At 43.1% G+C, this 14,396-nt stretch overlaps 1 protein-coding gene across 3 annotated transcripts in view; it reads right to left on the bottom strand.

Annotated features, from left to right (window-relative positions):
• The window catches only part of SPNS2 (SPNS lysolipid transporter 2, sphingosine-1-phosphate), a 114,164-nt gene that overhangs the window by 19,977 nt on the left and 79,791 nt on the right, over positions 1–14,396 (bottom strand). For all 3 annotated transcript variants that reach the window (XM_086858934.1, XM_086858933.1, XM_086858932.1), the window contains exons 9-10: positions 10,448–10,513; positions 4,478–4,576 (exon numbers count right to left, since the gene is read on the bottom strand). In XM_086858934.1, the coding sequence (XP_086715060.1) occupies positions 4,478–4,576; positions 10,448–10,513 (165 nt within the window). The remainder of the gene's footprint in view (positions 1–4,477; positions 4,577–10,447; positions 10,514–14,396) is intronic.

A 14,396-nucleotide genomic window follows, 5' to 3' on the forward strand; every position in this document is an offset into this window, starting at 1 on the left:
TGAATTGCTGCATTCAGTAGAGTTTTTCTGGCCTTGCCCCTAATGAAATGCTGATCTGCCTGCCCTAATACTCTACACCAGGGATAATTAACACTGCTCTGCTAACTACTTGCTAAAGGAAGGTCATTAGTATTCTTGCTGCTTAAATAGCTAATTAGATTTATCAATCTGCTCACAGGAAAGCTGGGAAAGGGAGAAAAGTGAAGGGTGCCAAGGCTCCAGCTGGCCTGGAGTGGCTGGAGGTGGTGTCCCTCCTTCAGTAAAACTGAAACAGCCCAGGAGGGCAGGGAAGATGGGAACAATCACCAGAGGAGTGCAGTAGATTTTAGCCCATCAGAAGGTGCTCGTGGAAAAGAGCTGTCTCTGGCACTTCAGAACACCCTCCTGACAGGCTGATGTTGCCAGGTGACAAGGAGATACAGACTGGTTTTCATCCTCAGACCTTGTGAACAGCTGCACAGAGAAGATGAGAGAGAGTTGAAGCAAACAGGAGAGCGGGCAGCCCCAGGACAGCTGTGTGCCCACAGCAGCACCTGCCTGGCACATGGAGGGAGAGCAGTGCCTGCAGCAGCTCCTGCTGGCAGCAGTCAGAGGCAAGGCAAGGCTGCAAGAGGAAAGTGCTCAGATAGGAAGCAAATTACAAACTTGGAGGAAGAACAGAAAAAGTCCCAAGCAACAGCATTGAATTAAAAACCCTCTTTTGCTTGTATTCAGATTTCCAGAAGCAGAGGAGCAGTCAGAAGTGGACGGGGACACAAGAAGAAGAAACCCTGAGCAGGGAAAACAGGTTCATGCCTGTGCACAGATGGACACAGGGGCATGGACTTACAGTTGTTTTATTTTAAAGGACAACCAAGATCAAACCAGAATTAGTGATACAAAGAGCTGGAGTTGTGATGCAGCCTGAGAAGAGTTAACTATTTCACATGCTGCTGCCACCTCCCTCCACTCCACTTCTGAGTCTGAAATGCTGTCTAGAGCAGCAACTGAAGACCTTTATCTGAAATTCAATGTAATTGGTGGGATTTGGGACATTTCTCTAAACACTTCTGTGCTCCAGCAATCGTGTCTGCATAGTGGCAGCAGTCAAAGACGGAAGAGTACTACACATATTTGGGTGTAATGCACTGAGCAGGTGAGATTCCTCACCAACTGCCTCAAAAATAAAGTGTGGAGGGACACTGGAGTTGTTAAAAAGGAGTTATTTAAACTCTACAGGTTGATTATCACAAAGGTCCTGAAAAAAGTTACAGCTCTTTAGGAATAAAAGCTGTCTCATCTACTGAAATACTGCAGCAATGCCTATTCTTATTTGGAAGTGAACAGGCAGTGCTGATTTACAGTAATTGATCCCAGAGCTTGCCACATTAGTAAAGCTTTATGCAAATTACAGCTGCCACCCTAAAGTTGTATTTGCATAACTCCTTTGTAAGTCAATCTTAAGCCTTTTTACCATAATAAAAGTTATCAATATTTAAAGAGACATGAAAAACAGCCACACATATGTGCTCCCTGCCACTTAGCTTTTAAGCACTAATGTGTATTTGCTGCTTTGGGTGGTTTAATGAGCTGAAGTGCAAGAACTGGAATGGGATGAAGTTACAGAAAGTCTGAGTGTGACCTTGAGCTCTCAGGACACAGCACAGCAGCAATTGCACACCTGAGGCTGTGGCTGATCAGCTGCTTCTGTGTTCCACACGGGGATTTTAAGATCAATACAACATTTATTGGTATCCAGCAGAGACGACTGCCTCTCACAGCTTGGTCCTACAAGGACAAGGGTCAGCAGTTCTTTATTAAGAGCATTGCTAGAGGGAATTTCACTATAAACTCACCAAAACCCTGATCAGTTTGATCAAAGCACTGATCATTCAGGGAGGGAACTTCAGGAGGATTCTGTGAGCAGCTGCAAGACACAGCAGGACCCCAGGTGAACCCAAGTGATCAGGAGGCTGAGCTTCACCCATTCAGAGCCTGCCTGTTACTGCAGCTCACAGAATCATTAAGGTTGAAAAAGACCTCTGAGATTATAACGTCCAACCTGTGACTGAATATCACCTTGTAAACCAGACCAGAGCTCCCAGTGCCACATCCAGTTGTTCCTTGGACACTTCCAGGGCCTTCTGCTGCTCTCCTTCAAAACCTATCCCCTGCCCTTGGCCGGCCTGCTGAAGGGTCTGGAGTCACAGCAGTGGGACTTGATGCCCTCAGGGTATGGATTCCCAGAAGGACTGTGGGAATCAGGATCCTAAATTCCCCTTAAATCCAGCAGGAGTGAGTTACTCAGCCCTCACAGACTGCCTTGAAAATCCTGGTCAGAACTGGAGACCCTTCTGCACCCTGCCCAGGTGGGGTTTCAGTGCTGCATGAAGGTCTCCATCCTGCACTGCAGCTGGACAATTCCTGTGGTTTTTAATACCCAGGTTCAGTGCTTGCCTTAGCTCTGGCTGTCATTTCACTTTAAATAGTATTTGTTTTCCTGTGTTATGTGGAGCTGTAGTTGACCTTTCAGTCCTGGTAGCAGAGGAGGATGAATCAGCCCAGCCAGAATAGAGGCTGCACAAAGGGATGCTGGATCCTTTCATGGCATGAGTGCTTCACTCCTCCTCTTCTGCACAGAGCCTTGGACCCACATTGCCTCCTCCCAAATCACAACTGCCCAACAATTACAGCATTAGAAAAGGATAATTCAAAATAATAACAAATATTTTTCCAGTCTAAAGAAATCCTAATGCAGCTATTAAATTTGGGCTATACATATTTCAGCCAAGAATCCTTAAGTAACTCACAACTTGCTTGATCTCTGAATACCAGGAGGGCAAGGCACATTATTTCTACAACCAAAGACCTTTTATTTTTAATCTATGACATTGAAGAGCCCCAGGCAACTCTCAAGAATAAGTGCAATCGTTCAGGGTCCTAGGTATTCATCCTGGACATCCCTCTTATGTAAGGAAAAGGATGAACAGAGCCTGGCTTGCCCCAGCCCTGCCCTCATCTCCAGCCCCTGTCCTGCCTGTCCTGTCCTTTCTCCTCTCCCACATTCCCCACATCACCTGCCCTGCAGGAAGCAGCCTCTCCTGCAATTCCTTTGTTCTTGCCTCCTTCAAATAACTTCTAAAATAAGATCATTTCTCCCCAGGTACCCAGAACATTGAAGTAAATAAAGAGTTAAGCTAAATTGTGCTGTTTTATTCTCTTGAGAGATTTCTTATTTCTTTGGTCTTCTCAGCCTTATCTCTTATCTGCCTTTTTCTGTGTGCTTCACAGGGCTACAGAGCAGCCATGGCATTGCCACTCAAAAGTAAACATTTATGTATATTTAAACAGATACACTCACAAAATTAAATAGGTATGAATAAATATGTGTAGCTGGTGTCTACAGGATGAATAGATGAGCAATGACGGTTGTAAAAAATAAAAAAGTCCCCACAGGACCCAGCAGCTGTGTCTGAGCTGGAGGAGCACATCAAAGTCCTGTCTCTCAGGTGATGGGACCAGTGAAGATCCCAGTTACCTCCCCAGGTAGAAGCACTTTCAACTCATCAGGAGCAGAGTCACTTAGGGATTTCTGTGGAAGCTACTGTATTTTATAAATTATGATCTAAGATTTCTGAAACTCCATGTATCAAACTCCACTGAAGGAAAAAGGCATTTTCCCAGTACATTCAGATTTATTTTCCTCATTACATTTCCCAGGTCTTTTATTTTCAACTGTGAATGTTCTCTGAGTGCCAGATTGTGGAGCTGGGTCTCTTGCTCTGTGCTGCACTAGGATAATGGTGGCAGAGGAAGGGAGATCCCCAGTCAGACCAAGGCCAGCCACTGAAGCAGTCACAGAAAGGAACCCAAAGTGAACACCCCAGGAAGGAATATTAACAAATACTCCTGGTTGGGCACTGCCCAGGGAAGGGTCATGGCCCCAAGGCTGCCAGAGCTCCAGGAGCATTTGGACAATGCTCTCAGGCACAGGCTGGGATTGTTGGTGTGTCTGTGCAGGGCCAGGAGCTGGACTGGATAATCTTCATCAGTCCCCTCCAGCCCAGAATATTCTGTGGTTCTATGATTTATTTACTATCCTACAAACCAGGTACAGCTGTGTGTTGCTGCCCATAAACAGGTATTTTGTTCCTGAGGTCAGTTAACAGCTAAACACACACATGACTCTTCCAATCGAATTTCTCTCTGCCCCATGTCCACAGCACAGCAAAAACACTCTCTTTTCAGAGCTGTCTGTCAGCTTTATAAACATCTTAGGCTAAAAAGACGTGGAAGTTTATTTCCCAAGCAGTCCCCCCTGGTTTGAACTGCAGCTCACAACAACCCAGCCAGGTAAAAGAAGTTGCTCTGCTCTGCAGCATTTCCCATTCTGCTGACAAACACAGGCCTTCCTTCCCAGCAGGATCTAACTTGGCATTTCAGATGAGCAGTTTGGAAACTAAAGCAAACCCTGCCAGAGCCTGCTGTGAGCACTTACAAATCCAATGAGATAAGGACTGCCAGCATCTCCCAGGAGGTGTGAAGTGAAACTCTGCAAGGCCACTGCGGTTGCACGGCGAGTTGGAATGACCACGTACTGCAAAGAAGAGGAAAGAAACAAAAATAAGTAAAGAAGTTGAAAAAAGAACCTGCCCATCTGTCTTGTACTGCTCAGTGCAACCCACACCAGTATGAAAGGTCATGGTCATGCATCCTCCCTTCCCACTCCATCTCTAGTCACTTTATATTTTTCTCAAAAATTTGTGATTCCGCTTGTGAAAAGTGACAAAGTCATGTTAGGAAAATTTTCCAGAGCTGAGATGCTGTATTTTGGTCTTCACTCCTCTAATAGGACATGACACCCTTAGCCAGGTCATGCAGAATCAGTTAGATTACACAGGAGCAGTGGAAAACACAAATTAGTTCCCCATGAAGGGACTAAAGCTCACATACAACAGAGCCCTAACCACAGAAGGGGATGAAAAATTAAGAAATAAAAAAAACCCCAGCAACCCCGTCCTGTGGAATGCCTTTAATTTCATAATACACTTTTTAGAGGCAGAAGAAAGTAATTATCTCTTGCATGAATTGTTAAAGACACTGACTAAGGACATCTGCATCAAGTCCATATATCCCAGTTTATGAATTGATCCTGTCTTGATTTAAAGGCTGGAAGTAATGAAGAATTCAATAGGTCTCTAAATCCAAGTGAGCATTGTTTCTGCCTGTAAGCACTGAATCTCACTCTGCCTTTTCCTGTGGCTCTGACAGGAATGACCCTTGTTCAGCTCTTAGGAGACCAGAATAATAAAATAAATAAATAAAATCCCTTTTATTTATCCACTTTCTCTCTGCAGTGGAGAATCATTCTGCAAGAGCTCATTGGGAAAGAGCATCTGAGTAGATAAAGTGAAATTCTTCCTATTCCAAGAGTTGTGCATAAATGTGAAGCGCAAAATGTGAAACCCAAAATATTTTTTCTTTCTGTAAAGTTTATGTTAACCAATCTGGAGAAAAAAAATCCTGCCTGGTTTTGTATTATATCCATTTTTGTAGCAAAAGAGCAAAAGAAATGGCACATTTATTAAAAATTTATTACATTCACGGAGTGGCAGTGCTTATTAAAGGAAGAAATCTAAATTATACCTGTATCATATGTGTGCATGCATATATAAATATTTATACACATGAATACACACACACACGTATATTAGACATAATTTTGCATGTGTAGCTACATTATGCAAATGAAGTTTTGCAAGTAAGAGTAGAGTTTCCAGCTTAACTGAATAAATTATTGATGGTTAAAACACCATGAAGTGTTATACAACTTGGTATATTTGGTCTGGAATTTGAGAGACAAACACCCCCCTCAAAGCAAAAACCCAACATATAGCGAGTAAATGGACATGACCTCCTTGAAAAATATATTGGAAAGAAAAAAAAAGCTTAAACCAGCAGCTCAAAAAAAAAAACCCAACAAGAACCACTCCACCCTAAAAAACATTTTGTTCTGATGAACAGGAAGCAGTTGGTAGCAAACATCTACTGTTCTTGGAAGACAGAAGTAAATTACAACTCTAAATGGGCATTTCAGTACTAAAATAGACCTAAATTCAAACCATACATGGCCTGGTTTGGCCATCCCACAGAAAGTGGAGGTGGGAGAGCCCCAGCAGGCACGGCGGAAGCCTGTGGGATTGTCCTGGCTCATCCCTGATCCCAGGTTCAGAGGCAGGCAGCAAAGGATGGGCAGGGTGGCTGAGCAAGCAGCTCTGGAAACCTCTGCTCTTTAAATAGAGGTTCAGAAAGGCCAGGGATTACTGCTGACATCTCCTTCCTGTGATGGAAACAGCAGGAGCTGGTCTGAAAAAAGTTAATGGGGAAAGCCAAGGAGAGATCAGCCTTCTCCCAGGAAAAGGCCACGTGCCAAAGAGGTAAGTTCTGATGTTTATGTCTAACTCCTCTCTCTCAAGCACTCTGCTGCCTTTTCTGGGTCAGAACAATTCATACTGACCTCTTTCAGCACCAGAGACAAAGAAAACACGCACCAACACTGTTCCAGCCCTGACAGAAGCTGGAAATAACCCAGTTGTCCCTGCTGTTCAGAAAAGGGAAAGGCTGGGGATCCAGACAGACCCTCCACAAAAGCCAGGCAGACACTGCCTAAAAGTAATACTCCTAAATGAAGTGAAAGGAGGCTTCATGGAGCAGAACACCTCCACCTGCAGCCCTTGGACCAGCTGCCCTCGGATGGTTTGCAGTGGGCTCTGTTCCCTCATCCTCAGGCATTCCTCACCCTCCTTCAAATCTAACCTGCAGCACTTGGAGTATTGTGTAGAGGCACTCAAGAGAAGCAACAACAAGAACCTCTGGAAATGCAATTTATCTTTGGCTATAAAAATAGGGCAGCATTTTGTACTAAATAAATAACTGGGTTTTATTTTTAGGAAAGGTAATCAGAATAAAAGCAACATTCCTACATGCCTATGGCACAACTGAACACCAGTCTGTGCCTGTTTCAAGCCTAAAGGAAGCCTTTGACTTTACAACAAAACATCAAAGCAGCTCCTCCATGGCAGATCATGATCATTTAGAAAGAAGTAATGTTTTAAAAGGAAACAGAAATATGCAGAGCAATATTTTTGCATGAATGTCAGGACTATGCATAAACTGGAGGATGACTTTTCTCAGCAAAGACCTAAAGAGACTGTGATTAAAATAGAGGCACTTAAAATTGCTTTGTGGCCCTTACACAAATATTCCAAGACCCTGTCCATCATCTCTGTTTTTGAGATGTGGTGTGGAGGAAACTCCCACTATTATCACCAGATTCCCACAAAGCCCCACACACTGAACATGTCTCAGTGTTACACATTTGCCTGCTGCTCTCAAGCTCATTCATTATCGCTGTTATGAGGCAGTTTTAATGCTACTTTGGGCTTCTAGTAATTTGAAGGCCAATTTGCAAAGATGGCTGATGAAATCTGTTTCATAATTAGCAAGCTCCATACAAAACATCCCTCCTTTCCCCAAACACCATCTGAGCATGTGCCTGGGAGGAGATATGGAGAGCTGTGCCCAGGAGAATGAGACCTGTTTTGTACAAATTTGCATTCAGAACAACTATCAGCCTTCCAGAATCTCGGGCAGTGCAGAGCACTGCAGCACTGACAATTTATCTGAGCCAGCACTTGGCACCTTGCACTGCAGGAAAGCCGAGGAGCCGCGCTCCCACCCTTCTGCAGGAGGAGCAGTGGATGAAATGCAACTGAGCTAGGGAGAGCCAACAATTAAATTGGAATTTAATAAGCAATAATAAGCAAACATCCTTGTTTTGCCACGGAAATTAAACTTGGAAAACCTCTGGAGGTCCTTAACAACTTGCCCGAAAGGATTCTTAAGCAGTTGTGGGATCTGTAAATCTTGGGAAAGCTGTGAGGAATCATCTGGGATGCAGTTTTCAAAAAGCCTCACTCCTGGCATAATGAAATCAGCAAGAAGAGTGTTCAGCCAGTATTGAGAGCTTTTATCCATGAAAACAGGTAATATTTATGTATTGGATGAAAGTGTTGTTAAGCTTACGCTAATAATGCTTTTAAACTTCCCAGCCTCAGGCAAGAACAGACACACTTTTGATTACAACAAATAAATAGTAATCAGTAAAATTAATTTGCCAAACATACAAAGTGCATCTGCTAAAGCATTTCCACATCTTTCTCTGGCAAGGACTTCCCACTAAGCTGTCTGTCAAACGTGGCTGTAGCCTTGGCTCTCACCCATTGACATCTAAGCCCCCTCTCATCCCCTGTGGGATCTGTCTGCTTCCAGCCCTGTGTTCATCTTACATTTATTTCTTTAAAACTTTCACATGTCCACTCATGCTGTTAATGCATCAAGCTGGACATTATATACAACACTCAGTTCATTCTACCAGGGAACAGTGAGCTGAAAAGTTGGCAGCAATTACCAAAATCCATTTTTTAACGTGGCTTTAGTTTCTTTCCCATGTTTTGGAAAATTGAACTACTTTTTCCAATCATTTCTTACGGAACTCTTTTGCACTAAAGCAACATAAATAACTGCAAATGCATCCCTACAAAATCCAACTGACTATAGGATGCTGGTAAGACAGATGGCAAATCCTATAAAAGCTGTTAAAAAGCTACAGGATATTGAAGTCACATTGAAATCAACACAAACAACCTCTGTAATTAAATGGGACAATGATAGCAGCCCTAATACCCTTGATATAACAGAGCAGTTGGTTGAAAATATCTTTTGGGGTCACCTTGAGACAACATAGGTCAAATTTCAGGTCTGTCTCTGGCACAGATTTTCTGGAGCACCTCAAACTGGTCTGACAGGATCCTCCCTCCTGGCAGCTGGGACCACCTAAGCTGAGCCCTTACCTGTGCCAGCCAGTGTTAAGAAGGGTATAAAACAGCTGCTATTTAAAGCTCTCCACTAATTCTGAGTGGAGAGAACTGGGATTGCTCCTGGGAACACCACAGCCAGAGGCAGGATGCGACAGGAAGCTCTGGCAGGAGGCAGGAATGAGCAACTACACATACTGTACTGTAATTTCTTCCTCAGCACAGCTGTCTCCAGGCTGCACATCTGTGCAAGTGCTGAGAAACCACATTCTGAATGGCCACAGCAGCCCTGAACTCAGCACAAGCTGCAGAAGCCCATGGAAGTCCCAGGGAAGCTCCCCAGAGTTCTGTCCCACCACAGCCGACCTGGCAGGAGGAACCTTGGGAATTCAAAGCCACCCAATGCTAGCAGAGTACACTGACAAACTTTGTTTATCTGGGCTTTACCCACACTGAGAGGAGAGGATTTAACCACCCCACCCACCCCAAAGTGTTCCCTGCACAAATGAGTGAAAGGCAGAAAGTTCATCAGGCAATGCAGTGATGGCAACTGCAGAGCTACTTTAAAAAATAAACACAACCTTGAACTTCAGCATAAACAGAACTTAACCAGAGGCTTGAAGTTCTTTGCTGAATCAATTTATCAACACCATTATCTTCACATCTAAGAATACTGAGCCCAATTGTTTCCTTGCTGATGTTTGCATAACCAACAAATACAAGTTAAGGGAGTTTTCTATTGATGCCAGACTGATTATATTTTTAGTTCTGCCAACAAGCTGACAAAAGACCTCGAGAATGTCCTGTAATGGTTCTGTGCCTTAGTGCCTTTCTTCTCATACAGTTAGCAACACCTCCTTCACAACAGGGTTTTGACATATATTATATTTGATGGGCTCTGATGGAAACCTCAACAAAACATGCAGAGCTCTTGAACAAATGTCCAGACTATTTCATGTGAAAATGGGGCTGCTGAGGTCAGCTTGCTGATTTGAAAGACTTAAAAAGCTCTGTGGTAGAGAAAGAATGGAAAATGGAAGACATGGGTTGAAAAGTCCTTGACAGTTTCCTCTTAGACAAGGTGGACATAGTCCAAAAATTCTTTATACTTTCTTTTCCTCTCTGCTCTCCCAGAGGTGGGTTTCTATTGTGTATGTGTTGAATGGAAGGTAGATGTGCTGCCTTTGTGGTCAGAGGAGGGAGCGAGGGAGGGAGGGATGGAAGGATTTCCTATTGCAGAACAAAGCTGAGTTTTTGATAACAAAGCCCAAAAAACATGCTGACTGTTAGGAAATGCTGCCTGAATTCTGTGCATGGAGGGTTTTGCACAAACACTTAAAATTTTGGGAAATTATCTGAATTCAGAAATGTTGTCCTTTTTGGACGTCTCTCCCTGGTGCTCAGGACAAAAAGGATCTTTTTTCTCTCTTTCTCTCTATGTCACTTTTCAGTAAGCAAAAATAATAATAATGAAATCCTGAATAGGCTGAAGTAGGGACCAGGATCTGGAAGAAATTGTGAACTTCAGGTTGTTCTTGCAAGTTGACAAACTGCTCTGAACATGGAAAGATGCTGTTCCAAAGTGCACTCACCATTAGTATGTCTGCTGTGATAGCCCAGTTTGAAAACAGAAGAGTTTCTCCGATAAAAATGCAAATCTGTTGTAACAAAACACACAAAAAGGAGAAGATTTATTCACTTGGCATTCAGAGGAAAAATAACCTGTCAGAAACTTTCTTTTGTTGCTTATTTTTCTCATGCCTACACAGTACACTCCTTGCTGCTGTTGTGGTTTATCCTGACTATTAACAAACCTTAGACTTGTATCAGAGCTCTAGAGGGCTGGCCTGAAATGTTATTGTAAACTAAATTTATGATCTACAGAGCAGCTAAATTAAAGGCTGATACACTTGATTTTTGAAGAACATGAAAAAGCAGCATGAAGAGACAGCCCAGGCTTGCATACTTAGAATCATAGAATTACTGAGGTTGGAAAAGCCCTTTAAGGATCATCAAGTTCAACTTGCACTATTCTTTTCTGAAAAGCCAGTTAGAAAAGGCCACAACTCCTTAAAGCACAGCCATTTCCATGCCTGGGAACCAAGTTATATGATCAGCTCTTAGCAAACCAGCTGAGGTTCTCTGTAGAGAGCTGTGGAGCATCTCTTCTTTCCCCAACATCATTACACGTGTGATAGCTGTCCTGAATTAAGTATGGGCATTGCAACATCAGTGTCTTGTGGTGAAATACAATCCTTGGCTCTGTGGAGATGGTCAGCAAGAGACATTAAAAGCCACAGAAGTGCTGCAGTGGCAGCTGTGACATGATGTGACCACTGCCACCGTCTTTCCCACACACCAGATGAGGTTTCCTAAACCCCTCAGACCATCCTGTCACTGCCAGGAATAATTTGCTTTATTTATCAAGTCTTACGCACTGACCTACAGAAGCTTCCTCTATTTGTTTCTAAAATTGTCTTTGGTTCCCAAATATTTTCCCTCCCTATCCCCCTTTTCTGTGACTGGATCTGCTTCCTGATGGTGTCTGAACCAGTCGTTACAGCCCAGCTGGAAATCTCTATTTTTTGGGAAAATTCTATTTTCCCATTGCCTGCTGGTGTGCCTTGAGATTGGCTCTCACTGGAAATGACAACTGCCAAGTCAAGAACACACCCAGTAAACTAAGGTGCTGTCAGACCTGCTCTGAAATCCTGCTACAGGATTTGCTGTTGGTTCTGTGGCTGGAGAGACTAAATTGAGTTTGGGAATGATGAATCAAACCTCTGAATGCAGCATCAATGTGCCCTGCCTGCTCCCAGCACTGCAAACAGGCAACTGCTTGCCTTGAGCTGATAGGGACTGCACACATTTCAATTGCTACAGGCAGCAAGAACTTGTCCCTTGTGCAGGAATTTAGCACAAGTCCTTTAAATAAATCACTGAAATGCTACAAACTTCAGAGCACACCAGTTCTGAGCTGATGAATGTGTATTTCAAGCAATCCATGAAACATGAGATTAATAGGTGGGTACTGGTAAAAGGAAAAGAAGAACAAGAGGAAGATCAAAAAGTGGAATAGAAGATACTGACATTAAAGAACATCTGTCTTTCAGCTGCTGATGGGGGCTTATAAAAATGAGTTCACTCACTGCAAAGGTCATGTGAGGATATGTGGCATTTCTACAGAAGGGAGACTCCAGGGATGCTTACAGCAAATAGGGCAGCCCTAGAGCAGATAATAGCTCCTCAAAATCCCATTTTTGACTCCTCACACATTTTTTGAAGCCTCATTTTACACTGAGACTTCACCTCTACATGTACATCTGTTTGTGACTCCAGCTGTGCTGTGTAACATCTCACCACATCCATTCAGCATCTGATTGCTCATCTGTGCTTTTCTGTTTAAGTGATCAGTTAGCCAATTCTGACTCCCAAAAATGATAAATAAAGTAGGCTTCAGAGTGGACACACCAGCAGTTCTCACAGCAAATTCTAAGCAGGTTACAAACACCTTCCATGGCTATTTGCAAAGGGTGTATCTGTCAGTATCTTCATTATTTGTATTTCTCTCTGAAATGGTGGGTAAGACACCCTCATGTACTCCTGAATCTGGAGCAATTCTAACCCCAGCTCAGTTCTGGGCAATACTGATGCCTCAGAAGTAGGCAGGTCACCAACAACTTGACAACAGAAAGTCCCTGGGGTTGAGACTGAGATGCTGTAAAAGCTCTCTGGCAAGGTTCTACCCTGGGATTTGCTGTTTCTGCAATATCACAAAATGTCTTTGAGGAATTGAAATAGATGGTGAAATTGAGGAATTTGGAACAGTGTCAAAGGAAGGCAAAGCAGAGCATCTCTCTCCAGTCACTTGGAGATTTAAACAAGCGTAAAATCTGCAGTTGAAATGTCTGAGCACTGTGAGATGATGATGACACACATCTAATGGGTTCCCAGAGACAGGTTCAAAAACCAAGAGTTTCAAAGAGTTTGTATTTCAGAGAAAGTGGGACTTACAGATATGCAAATTGGTGCTTTAAGGAGCTGGATTACAACACACAAACCCACACACTGCAAGGAAAACTGAGTAAGAAGTGATTGGATTATACAGCCAAGCAAGATAGTAAAAGAGAGAAATACAGAGGTCTGGGCAGCTAAATGATACAGAATTGTTGTTTTAGTCCACTTTACCACTGCCAATAATTTACTGGATCAGTATGAAAAGACTGGATGGAAAAAAATCATCTGTCTACCTGCCTCAGATGGGAATGGCTGATACAGAATGAGAATAGCAACTGTCCCCAGGGACCAAAATCACTTGCAAGAAAGGACTGAGCAGGAGAGAAATAGTGCAGGTGTTCAGGGGAGGAAGAGAGCAGACAGAACACAACATGTAAGGGGCAGAGTGATCGTGCTGATGGAAATGCAGGTCTTTTCCAAATAAATAAAACCTAAAAAACCAAGATACTTAAAAGCAAGGGCACTGTAGGCTCTTGCTGGAGTGCTGAACACTTCATTGAAGCTGATGCTTGTATCAGTCAGTGTTAAACCCAAAACTTCCTTTGCAAATCATTCACTCCTTATTAGATTTACTGTTCATCCATAAGAAAATAAATTGTTTCTAGGATTTTTTAAGTGATACCATCTATATTTATATACTCAATGCAGAATAGTCACATAGCTATTAAAAAAATAGAGAAAAGATAAAAATGAGACTAATGGCCATGTCTTGTTGCACAATTTTTGAAAACTGTATTTCCAGCCTAGAAAGGGAGAGGTTTCTGTATAATGAGACTGAACAACACAAATGAACATGTCTGTCACTAGGTCTGAGAAAGGAGAAAATCACAGCTCTGTCTGCACAAAGAGGTGGAGGGAGCAGGTGAGGGGTGTGATAGATCAATGAGTTAATGATTCACCAATCACTAACACTCTCTCACAGGTTGTCTGAGGTATCATTTTTCTGCCAATTCGAATGTTATTTCATGGTCACAAACCAGAGACCTGAATCTTAAATAACTAGAGGAGGTATTCTTGGCTCTGTCTTAATGATTTCAAACTTCCACTCTTTCTGGTTGTGCTTCCTCATAACTGTGGCAGCAACTGAAAGACTGAGCAAATAACCATGGCTCGAAATACAGAGAAATGAGGAACAGCAGTTGGCTGGTTACTTGTAAATGAACTCTCCTTGCTGCATGAGCATGTGCTGCTGTGTGGAAGTGAAGGGTGAGCTTTCAGAAGGGATCCCACCACTCCAAACATCTCAGGCTTTCCCTTCATAAACTTGTCTCAGGTCCCAGGCTTCTCTCATTCTGACATTAAAAGGGAACCAGAGACTTGTTCAGTGACTGGTTTTTTACTCCCGACTGAAAGCAAGATTGTAGCCTGAGGCTGGATTATTATACTTGAGCATTTCTTTTTCCCTTCAGTCCAGCTAAAAGACAGTCAGTTTGGATGAGATGTAAGGAAGGAGTTTTTTACAAAGGTGGTAAAGCATTGGCACAGGGTGGCCAGGAGGTGGTGGATGCCTCATTCCTGCAAACA

This window comes from Cyanistes caeruleus, chromosome 21 (assembly GCF_971803275.1).
Source record: "Cyanistes caeruleus chromosome 21, bCyaCae1.hap1.1, whole genome shotgun sequence".
NCBI lineage: Eukaryota > Metazoa > Chordata > Aves > Passeriformes > Paridae > Cyanistes > Cyanistes caeruleus.